The 11,949-nt window shown below is 51.7% G+C and overlaps 1 protein-coding gene across 1 annotated transcript; it reads left to right on the top strand.

The window, feature by feature from the left end:
* On the top strand, nt 1-7,124 carry C13H1orf53 (chromosome 13 C1orf53 homolog). Its single transcript, XM_043485910.1, has 3 exons — nt 1-1,362; nt 5,625-5,726; nt 6,986-7,124. The coding sequence occupies exons 1-3, from the start codon at nt 1,105-1,107 to the stop codon at nt 7,055-7,057; spliced, it is 432 nt and encodes a 143-aa protein (XP_043341845.1). The 5' UTR covers nt 1-1,104; the 3' UTR covers nt 7,058-7,124.
* Nucleotides 7,125-11,949: the final 4,825 nt, after the last annotated feature.

Genomic DNA, 11,949 nt, shown 5'->3' with positions numbered 1-11,949 from the left:
AAAGAGGATCCCAATTTATTAATTACTATGAGATTTACAATGGACCAATAGGGCCATTTCAATCAGCGCTGACTAAGAATACAAATATAATGCCAGGGTTGCAAGGTAAATGCAGATGGCAAAAAGGGGTGGTGATGGTCTGTCTTCATCCTTCTCCTGTACCACTCCACAACCTGCTCTTGTCCTCAGAGGTCAACGGCTGCCCTCAGTTCCTCAAAAAGTGAAGAACACTTAAAAACAGCTTACTCTTCAAGCCTGAAACACAGGCTGAGGGGAGGAGGCAGGAGTATCGTTAATTCTAACGCCTGAAATTACCTCCTGGGATGTGTGCTAATTTTCTCAAAGTCAGTTTTGGGGGGAGGAGCGTGATAACTTTCATCTTTCTGACAGGAAATTTAATCTTGGTTTGGATTTTGCAAATTACTTAGCAACCTTAAACTGACGCCTCTTCCTGCTTTCGGTCCTCAGGTTAGTCTGCGTCAAAGAGCCAGGCGCGCGAGGGCTCCCCTCCCAGCACAGAGCACCTGCAAATACTCAAGCCTTTCCTGGATGAGCCCAAGCTGGCTATAAACGAACCTGGGCGACTCGGATCACTTTCTGGCATTTTATCAGTTGTAGCGATTAGGCTGAAAAGATCCCGGGGCTCCTTTGACGTGAGAAAACGAATGTCCACGTGTCCTGTCAGAAAGCCAATGAGAAACTTGGAGCGGAGGTCCTGAGCGTGGAGAAGGCACGACCTCCGGTCCCCGCGTCCTGCGGGAGCCTCCTCAGTCGCCCAAGTCCACCTCATCTCCGGGCAGGGCCACAGGGCGGCGGACGGCCCGGAGTCCGGTCCCCGGGGGGCGGGCGGGGTCCGCAGGGGCCAAGCTCGGGGTCGGAAAGGGTGGGGAGGTCCCTCGGTCCGCGGTCAGGGGTGCGGGCCGGGGTCCAGAACCGGAGGAAGGGCTCCGGATGCTCGAGGCCGGGGTGGGAAGGGGAGTCGGGACCCGGAGGACCGAGGTGCGGGAGTGGCGTCTGGGTCCGACAGCCTGAGCCCCGCCAGGCCCCGCGCGCGCAGCCCGGCCCACCCCGCGGCCCCGCGCCCCGCCTCCTCAGGCGGCGGCCATGGCGGCCTGGCGGGTCCCAGCGTCCGCGCTCGGGAGGCCGCGGCCGGCCGCCCCGCCGCCAGAGCTGTCGCCCCGTGACGGAGCAGCGTTCCGACGGCGCCGCGGCATGCCCCTCTGCTCGGCTGCGCGGGAAGACGGCGGTGGTCTCGGGCCCGACTCGCAGGGCGGGCCGGAGGAAGCGGCCAAGCGCCCGGCGAGCAAAGAGTTAACGGCTGCGGAGCGGAGAATCGCGGAACTACACGCGGCCGCCTGCGCGGTGAGGCCCCGCCCCCCCCCCGAGGGCCGCGCGCTTGCGCGATGAGGCCCCGCCTCCCGAGACTCCCAAGCCCCGCCCCGCCCGGGCCTCCGTCCAGGGGCATTGCGCCCGCGCGGCGAGGCCCCGCCCCTCGGGCGTCCCGCCCCGCCCCGCAGCCCGGAGCGTCTGTGCGCATGCGTGTCCCCCACCTGGAGCCAGGTGGGTAGAGGCCGGTGCAGGCGTGTTGCTGGCCTCTGGTCGCGCGGGTGGGTCCCGTTCTGAACTTTTCTCCTGAAAACTGGCCACAGTTTCCTATTCTCAGTGAAGAATGAACATGTATCTATCTTGAGTATGAGTGCAGTTCCTTTCTAATCTGTGTCCGACCTATAAACTCCGTGGGGTCCATCATCGCGCTGCGTGTGTGTGTGTGAGTGTGTGTGTTGGACGGGTGTAAGGCACTGAGATAAGAGTAGAGGAACCAAGAGGTCACAGGAAAATATGTGTTTTTATCCGCAGTATCAGGTAAACACCAATGATTTCAATAATGAGAACGTAAAAGATGAACTTTTTTTTAAATTTAATTTTTGATACCATCCTTTAGTCGTTTGCCACCTCTCAGGGCACAGTTACAAAGGAAACCACAATCAGGAGTCTACCTTCTTTGCAGACGGTCTTGAGCTGTGTTTTCTTCTGGTTTGGGGGTTTGTCAGTTGCTTGTTGGCAATAAAATCAGAAGTTGTCACCTCCCATCACCGTTTCTAATATCTTAGACTACATAAGTTTAAAGGTAGCATATTTATATTTGCGTCATCTTTAAAGAGCAAGTGAGTTCTATGATAAAGATACAAAAAGAGATATGAAGGTAGCCTGTGATACACTGCAGGTGATCAGTCCTTCAGAGGACTGATGTTAACCAAGTCTGAGCTGGAGCTAAGGGGCCAGAGAAGGAAATCCTGCAGGTTGCCTGAAGTTGCCTTTTTTCCGCTGGCAGTTAGTAGGCCCTGAGACCCACTCCCTGGTTCATTCCAGTGTTGAAATTTCTGCACAGAGACTCTTTAGGAAACGACTGGCAGCTCTTATAGTTCTTGTTTATGTTTATACTCTTTCTTAAAATAACGTGTAATTTGTTCCCATACTTCACCATATGGGCTTCCCTGGTGGCTCAAGATGGTAAAGAATCCACCTGCCATACAGGAGACCTGGTTTTGACCCCTGGGTCAGGAAGATCCCCTGGAGGAGGGCATGGCAACCCACTCCAGTATTCTTGCCTGGAGAATCCCCATGGACAGAGGAGACTGGCGGGCTACAGTCCATGGGGCCACAAAAAGTCGGAGACAACTGAGCAACTAAGCACATTTCACCGTATACATGTGGTAAATAGAAGCAAAAGGTGTCATTCTCTATAGAGCAAACACCAGTGGCCTGGAAAGATGGTCTCCATCAGCCTGGGGAAAAAAACATTTTCTCACTTAGGAAATCCATCAGTGTCAGCATTGCGGGTTAAATGACCATCCCAGAGTCCATAAGTAAAGCTGATAACAAGCTTGTTGTTCTTATTGTTCAACAAATCAGACCCCCCTGCCACTGGTCCTTCTCCCACACCTGCAGGCAGGTAGCTGTCTTACCTGCACTGATCTGCCTCCCTGGACGTCTTGTTCTCGGTCAGCATTCCTGCCCCACTTTTGTCTGTTGCCACCATTACCTAAGGCTCATTCACTAAGGATAAATTAAGTTTGTGTGGGCAGCCAACGAGCTCAGAGCTTCCCCATCAACAGGGAAAGCAAGAGAGCTTCCCATGCCCAGGAGCAGTCCGTAAGGCTCCCAGGGTCCAGGCAATTTGCTTTCAGAAGACCCCCAGCTATGAAAAGTAGAGAGATGTCCGCTGACAGAGTTACCAGCGTTCTTTCACTTTTCTTCCAAGTCTTCCAACACACACTTTGCATTAATAAATAAAGAAGTGAGGTCTTGACAGTCGGTCATTCTAACGTAGTGTTCAGTGCCTCTGGTCTTACATAATCTGCTTCTGTGACCCCAAAGGGTTTTGGAGGCCCCTTAGACTGGCCTTGGGACTTGATTGTGGGATTTCTGCTGCCCTTGTTGCCTTGCCTCCACACTTTATTCATGAGGTATAGTTGATTAAAAGCCGAACTAGAACAAAATATTCAGCCATTAAGGAAGACACTCCAAAGAAGTAGTTTGTGGCACACACGAAAATATATGTCAGAAGACATTTAAGTGTCACATGTAATTTAATGGAAAGGCTCTATACAAGAGTGGTGCAGAGCTACTGCATAGTAAAAGAAAAAGTCCAGGAGAAAGTTTTTCTCCTTCAAAATTTTCCCCTTCAAAATCTCAAGGCTAGTTAAAAAGAATGAAATAGTGCCATTTGCAGCAACATGGATGGACCAAGAGATTGTCATACTGACTGAAGTAAGTCAGACAGAGAAGGAGAAATATAGTATGAAAGTGAAAGTGGGGCTTCTCTGATAGCTCAGCTGCTAAAGAATCTGCCTGCAATGTAGGAGATCTGGGTTGATCCCTGGGTTGGGAAGATCCCCTGGAGAAGGGAATGGCTACCCACTCCAGTATTCTGGCCTGGAGAATTCCATGGACTGTATAGTCCATGGGGTGACAAACAGTTGGACATGACACCCCTTTTATGCAGAATCTAAAAAGAAATCATACAAATGAACTTATTTACAAGACAGAAACAGACGCACAGACTTAGAGAATGAATTTCTGGTTGCCAAAGGTAATGGACAGCTGGGGAGTCTGGGATCAACATGCCCACACTGCTGTCTTTAAAACAGATAACCATCCAGGACCACCTGCACAGCACAGGGAACTCTGCGCAATGTTACGCGGCAGCCTGGATGGGAGGAGAGTTTGGCGGAGAACAGATGCACGTGTGTGCTTCCCAGGTGGTGCCCACACCTGTGGTAAAGGACCCACCGGCCGGGGCAGGAGACACAGGAAGCTCAGGTTCAGTTCCTGGGCTGGGGAGATCCCCTGAGGGCAGGCCTGGTAACCCCCTCTAGTATTCTCGCCTGGAGAGTCCCGTGGACAGAGGATCCTACTCGGTTGCAGAGAGTAAGACATGACTGAGAACGCATGCATAGATACATGTGTATGTGTGGCTGGGTCCCTTTGCTGTCCACCTGAAACTATCACAACGTCGTTTTTCTGATTTTAAGTATTTATTTATTTGGCTGTGCTGGGTCTTAGTTGCATGCAGGATCTTTCATTGTAGAATTCGAACTCTGATTTGCATTAAGTGGGATCTAGCTTCCTGACCAGGGATCGAACTCAGGCCCCTTGCAGTGGGAGGTCGGACGAAGTCCCAGCCACTGGACCATCAAGGAAGTCCCCCTATCACGACATTGTTAATCAGGTGTGAAAGTGAAAGTGAAAGTCGCTCAGTCATGTCTGACTCTTTTATACTCCAATACAAAATTAAAAGTTTAAAAAAAAAATCTCAAGGATAAATAAGGTCACCCACGGGGTCCACATCCATAAAGGAGGTTGCACTGTTTACTCTGTCTTCACACAATGTACCTGGGACAACTTTTTAAAACCATGTTTGAATGTATTAATAAGTAGAGCATGCATCCTTGACATCTGAAGGTCTGTAGTAAAAGCTGCTTTTGATCAAACTCATGAGGCAGTGAGTGTTAATATGCTAAAACAATACTTTTATTTTGCTTAAAAACGGTAATAAAAACACTCCAAAAAAAGAAAACAGTGCAAAGTGTGCAGGGGAGTAGCACATCATGAAGGTAAGGAAAAGTGTTCAATAATAGCGAAGGTCGTACTTTTTCTAGAAGGCCCGTTGGTTTTGATTAGCACCTTTTCTGTAAGTTTGAATCATTATCCGCATATTTTAAGCACTGAAATTGCAACTGCAACTTCTGAGTGAAAGTTCATTTTCAGCCTCTTAAGCTCTTAAAGTCATTAAATCACCTGTTATTAAACTTGTTACCTAGAAACTGAATGAAAAATACCTGCGCGGTGGCTGCATCGTTATTGGGTATAGAGGCGTTCTTGTTTTTCCATCAACTTCTCATTTTTCTCAAACTATATTTTCTCCTCATGTCACATAAAGTTGGACTGTGTATAATGTCGGAATGCATTCGGGCCTTAATTGCAAGTGCCACGAAAATTGCTGGGAAGAAGTTTAATATTGTTTGAAGAAAAACGTTGCAGTATTTTATGGGTAGGAATTATGGTGAGGAGATACGACGAATTTTGAGATGAATGAATGGTTTGATTTCGTTACTCCTCAGGCTGGCCAGCTAAACTACGTGGACCCAGCTACCGGCTGCGTGGTGTTCACCCGGCTGGCCCACTTGCAGAGAGGCCAGTGCTGCGGCTCTGCCTGCAGACACGTGAGTACCAGCTCTGCCTGCGGGGGCAGCAGTTTTCGGTGCTTCTGTGACTTCATAAATACCTATTATTTGAAAAACAAGTCAAATAAAAATGCTAAATAGACCTGTGGTGCACTTTCACAAGCTTCCCTAGCCGAGGACAGTGAAAGTCCTAAGGATCAACAGAGGACCTTTAAAGTTAATGGAATTTTGTAACATTTCACCCTGAGCATCAGTTCCTTGAAATGGAGTGATGGGAAATTCATGGGAGTTCTTTTATTGTGAGGAAACTTTTCACGAGGTTTCAAATAAGCTGTGTTCACTAGGCAAGTTCAAAGACAGCAGGAAGAGAAATCCAGAATATTGCAGACTAGATCCCAGGAAGCATTTATTTTTCATTTTTAGCTGAATCAATAGATACTTGCCCAACATTTAAAAAAAAAAAAAAACCTTCTCCCTTGCTTTCTTCCTTTCCTCCTTCCCTCCGCCTCCTGTCTCCTCCTTCTCTTCTTCCTTCTGTATTATGATTACTCCCCCTCCCTTCCTCCTTCTCTCCTGCCTCCCGTTCTTTCTGTAGCTATTTTCTGCTGTCTTTAAAATAACCAGGAGACTTGCCCCCCGACACTTAGTGCTGTACATTTCCTAAAATGTATATTTCAGTGGCCCTAAATCCCTATGCTCACCGATTAAGATGTGCTAAATATGTAATCCTTCCCTATTTTGAGCAAAAATTAGATGGGAATGGGTTCTTCACGGTAACCTTTTTAGAGCATACCAGTAAAAGAAACTGTTAGGCAGGTAAGATTATAAACAGATAACCTCTGTTTATAGACCACTTTGTATGTTTGGGGGCAAGAAGTTATTATTTGCTCTAACTGACCCAGTTTATATCAAGGAACCAGCACTAAGATCCTTATATTAGCCAGTATTGATAAATTAAGCCTTCGCTTTTATGGATGTTCCTACCTGTGCCATTAGCTGTTTCTAATCAAATGCCTAAGAGCTTTGCCTGAATTGAGGACTTGGAGGATTTTTTTTTAAGGGTGAGGTTTTGATGGTAAAATTCTTCAAGTTGGAAGGATGCATTTAGGAAGTGATTCTTGGACCCTAATTAGGACCATTTGCCAGACGTTCCCACCGTCGTCCTCTGAGTCTGTAGGCGGTAGATCAAATAATCTATAGAACATTATCAGCAGTCTCTCTTTTTCACCATAAGACATGCACTTTTTCAAGATGACTGTTAAATAATTCAACAATAACTTGTTTTCTTTCTTTTGCAGTGTCCATATGGTCAAATCAATGTTAAAGATCCATCCAAAAAGAAGCAGTTCAATTCATATTTTTATGTGTGACAACAATTTTATCTCTGTTCTCCATCTAACTGAGCCTTATTAAAAATAAATAAATTTTAATCCAGAATGGCTTTCTGGGCTGTTAGTACTTAAGCATGGGATTCATCTTAAGTACATATGTTAAAAGAACATCAACAAAATGAAAAAGTTAGCAAATATTTGTGTTTCTAAAGTGGCACATTGATAGTTATTTTGCTTTCTTTTTGCTTCATTATCAGACATATGTTGAAAAAAAGAAAATAATGACTCTTCCATTAAATAAATACCAGCAATCAGGTCACATTAGTAGCTCTTGATTTTGGGTTTTTTTTTTATAGCCCCACTTTTCCTACTGTTTTCTTTTCAGTGCTAGCAACCCAAGGGAAGTTGCTGGCAGATAGAAGAGTCTGACTCCATCCTGCCTTTTATTTACATCTTGAGCTGTGAGGAGGTTGATGTATATGAGTGTCCAAGAAATGCTATTCCCCAGCAAGAAGCGTGCTCATGTTCCATCTGTTCCCCTAATAAAAACTTTAAATCATTCCGACTTGGGGGTCAGGCCACTGAAGACGCCTCGCCTAAACAATTGTTTTTCCTCTCTCCCACATTTTACCCCTCTACCTCTGATGGCACTCCGCAGGCTGATCTGTCTTAGGGTGTTTATTAGCTTTACACCCATTTCAGTCCACTTCTGTGAAGACCCTGGGCTTCTAGGACCCCCCGGGGACCACCCTCTCCACACTTCCCGGCTTCCCTCTGACCAGGGCAGTCCTCAGGAAACCTTTTCCTGGCCAGGGGAAGCTGATTGGTGAGATGGCAGACTGGCTTTACCCAGGGCTGACCCTCAGCTTTTACTCCCAGCAGAATCTGAAAGGTTCTCCAACATCTCCGAGGTCTGCCTTAATGTCTGCCTGTGGCCCCAGTGAAGGTTCCCCCCTGCCAAAGATTTCTACAAAGCTTAAGCAACAAAAATGTCTGATGCCTTCTCCCATATTCTCTTCAAAACAAAAGCCCTTCTAAACTTTAAAAGGAATGAAAAAAAAAAAAAAAACAACACCATTAAGTCTCTAAGACGCCATGACTTCCAGTATTCATTTTATGTCAAGTATTAAATCGTTTCCCAAAGCTGTGGGCAGTTTTGGTGCCCCTGCATTTCTGATGCTCTCCCTGAGGTTCCCAAAACAGCCCTGTCCCTTGGGCCTTAGCATCCTCCTTGGGCGGAAAGAGTAGTGTCTGTGTCTGTGGCCTGGGGTTGCCCTCTCCAGGAGCTCTTCGGAGGAGAAGCAGAGAACAGATCAGCATTGTGACAGAGCATTGTGAGTCTTTCCAGAAAGGTCTGTGGACTCCTGGCAGCCAATTTCCTTTCCATTCTTAGGTTAAGGAGCAGTGGCTAGCTCCAGGTTTCCGGGCAGACCTGAAGATTACCAAAGCCATCTTCTGGGTGGGGGCTGGATGGGGCTTACTTTAGCAGTCCCAAGAGTTAAAAAGAGAAGGAAACGGACTCTAAAAGGCCAGTTTTTCTGGAGAAACGAGAGGAAGAGGAAAGCAAGTTCACTTTGAGTTCTGCCCCGCCCTGCCCCGCCTTGTTTAGACGGTGTTCTAGAGAGCGCCTTGGAAGGTGGAAAGAAGGTCCGGATGCTGCCTCCTGGACGCACGCCAGTTCCTCCTTCCAACTCACCTCCAGCAGCGGGGACCCGGCCCAAAGTAGGATGTCCATCGCGGGAGGCCTCTGTGACTCTTCCTGCCATAACTTCTAAAGCCTTCCCCACAACCACAGCCAAGGAGCCGCCGCTGGGGTGGGGTTGGGGTGGGCTGGGGGCGGGAATGGGGGCGCTCTGACTCTTTCCTGCCTCTGGAGCTCGCGAATCAAGGTCTCAAGTTCTCCGCCGCGGTTCTGGGGGAGAGGCTGGTGAAGCCCCCCGGGAGGGCTGGCAGCGGCGGGTGCTCCCACATTAAACACAATACGGCCACATAAATGGGCCTCGCCGCGAGAGCTTCCAGCTATATTGTATTCGCACATTGTAAAGTAAAAAGTCAGGTCTCTTATTGGGCGTGTGTGTACAAACACATGTGGATGCCTGAGAAATAGACTTCCCGGTTTAAATCAACTCTGGGGCTACTTCTGGAGGCTCCTGACGCCGCGAGGCGGGCACCATAAATCAAGGGAGATTGATTTCTAGATTGTTTCTAATACGGAAAGACCCGGGGGAAGCAGGGGTCCTCATGCGGGGTTTAGCGGGGCGGAGGGTAGGGAAAGCTTCCTGCCGGGGCGTCTGGTCCTCTCTCCCGGGAAGGCCCGGCCCTGGCTGTTCGCCCAGCAGGTGGATTGCTAGCACACTCCCCGCTCTTCAAAAGCCACACCGATCCCATCGATTTTGCAGAGCCAGGAAGGGAAGGGCTTTTATTTACCGCCCCTCCAACCCCGTGCAACTTGGGGCTCCCACACCGGTCTGGTTGTGTTTGGACCAGAAGGGGCCCGAGAAAGGGGGGTGCTTCCCCGGAGCGGCGCGGGTCTTTGCCCCTCGAGGTGCGCGGTGTCCTAAGGCGATCTCGGGAGTGTCAGGCGCGCCGGGTTCTACCGCCGGACGCCAGCGGGGTCTTCGGACAAGTCTGTTGGAGAAGGGGGCCCACGACCTGGCCAACGGCCATGGGCTTGTCGCCTTTCCTGAGCTCTCTGAGGCCTCGCGGACCCCCGAAAGAACGCCCCCCGCCCCCCGCGCCTCCACTGCGTGGGAACACCTGCCTTTTTATCTTCTCTACACTGGAGCAAGGTCTTGAGTTGTGGAGGGGACGTCTGCCCGTGATGGAGGATTAAAACTCGCTGCTATTGGTAGCCTTCACTGCCCTGCAACAATTAAAAGGTACTTCTGGACGCCCAAACTACCTCCTCCCTCAGGAAAAAAGAGAAAGTCGGTTAAGTTTGTATTGGGGTGGGGTGGATGGGGGGTTCGCGCCTCTGGAAAAGCTTGATTCCCGAGAAAAAGTCGTGGGAGAACTCGCACCTGTCTCTTGCCAGAGGCGGGTGGTCACCGGGACGAGCAGCCTACCCAGACCCGAGGGGTGCATTTTGCCCGGCGGGGGGGTGGGGGGGTGGGGGGCGGTGGCGGGGCCGGGGGTGGACTGGAAGATTCCTGGCGATCACATCTTTCCATCCGAAATCTGCCTTCTGAAGCGTGAGCTTCCGTGCGCGCGTCTCTGCCTGCCTCTGTGTGTGTGTGTGTGTGTGTGTGTGTGTGTGTGTGTGTAAAAATGCATTTTTTTAAATCAAATAATCTAAAACGGTTCGTGACCCCAAAGAGATTAAATAAAGCCCGCTGCTTTGGACCTCGACGAGTGGGAGGACCTGAACGTTTTCGGGTCGGGGTCGCCGTCCATCCAATTCGATGGCCTCGCCAGGGAGCTGGGGAGCGGACCCCGGGAGACTGGGGAAACGAGCGGAGATGGGGGCGTTCTCCGGGGAGAAAGAGCTAAGGAGGACAGGTTGGGAGGGGGAAAGGGGAGGGCGTGGGGGGCGATGAGGGAAACTTAGATCAACTAGTAGGACTGGTTGGCTGATGGGACCGTCTGGGGCAGCCAAGGGTCTAAGAGGAAGAAGAACTCCACCGGGGGGCTCCGAGCTGCACTCCGGGACTTGGCGCGGAAAGGCTAAGCCAGAGGGCTTTGATTCGCGGCTCCCGCTGGATCCCTTGCCAGCGCTGAAGTGTGTGGCGGAGCTTGCGGGGAGGGCGAGAAGAGGTGGGTACACCCTTGTGCCCAGCCCACGTGCCCCCAATCCCGGGCAGTGGTCGCCGGCGGCTCGCGGGCGCGCGGAGCCCCCCGTGTCCTGCACGCTGGACCCGCGCGCGGTCGCCAGGGAGGGAGGCAGAGGTAGGTGGGCAGGGCGGCGGCGCTGCCGGGACCGCATCCGGGGGCCGCCGGTCTCGCCGCTCCTACCCCTTCCCCATCCGCACAGCCACCTCTGCGTGATCCCCGCCCCCACCTCTGAGAGCGAGGGGAGCCCGGGTGGGGAGACTGGGTAAATAATTGGGCAGAAGCCAGGCTTCCCGGTTCTCCGTCCGTTTCCTCGCGGCCTGACTGCGTCCGGGGTTGCTGGGGGCGACGCAGCCTCTCGGGAAGCCGAGACCCTCCAGGTACCCTGGCACCCGCCCCTTCCCGGGGATCGGAGTCTGTGCTGGAGAACGCTCGTCTCCCAGGCTCTGAGTTGGTTTTCTCCGGATGGATCGCAGTCCCCGCCTCCTAGCCGGAGCCGGGCTGCAGGGATACCTGGAGCCGGCGCGCTGATCTGGCGGAGAAGGCCACCCTCCGGCGCAGAGCGCACCGCGCAGGGCTGGGTTGCGGGCGCCCGGCTCCGGAGCGCCGAGAGGAAAGGAGGGGGTGCGGCGGGCGGGCAGTCCGTGGCTCAGCCCCCGGCGCCCCTCCAGGCGCTCCCGCACGCTCGCCGTCTATGCGGGCACCAGCTGGCAGAGACAGCATCTCTGAGGTGCTAGCATCTCCGGGAAGGCCAAGGCGGACCGGCGGGGGGTGGGGGGTGAGGGGGGGGGGCGGACTGGGCGCGCCGCGGGACGCTAGTCTTCGAGGGGCTCCCGGCTTTATGAGGGTCCCTCCCGGCCGTCTCCTCCATTAACACCTCCCCTGATTGCTGAGAGGCTGGGAGGGCTGGACGCAGCCTCAGAGCCTGTCGCCCGGCCCTGGCCCGCGCCTCTGCCCTCTGCCCACCCCTTCTCCTCCTCCTCCCGATCTGGAAGCATAAATAGAAATAAAAGACAGGTGGAGCGAGCTGCGGGTCAGAGGTGAGGGATTCGGGTCAATTCCGACAGAGAGGGAGAGGAGAGGAGAAGGGGAGAGACACAGAGAGACCCACCCACCAACCACCTGATTATTTATTTATTTGGACTTACAGAGGACCCCTTGGC

Source organism: Cervus canadensis, chromosome 13 (assembly GCF_019320065.1).
Source record: "Cervus canadensis isolate Bull #8, Minnesota chromosome 13, ASM1932006v1, whole genome shotgun sequence".
NCBI classification, from domain to species: domain Eukaryota; kingdom Metazoa; phylum Chordata; class Mammalia; order Artiodactyla; family Cervidae; genus Cervus; species Cervus canadensis.
This window is presented reverse-complemented; position numbering and strand designations above follow the sequence as displayed.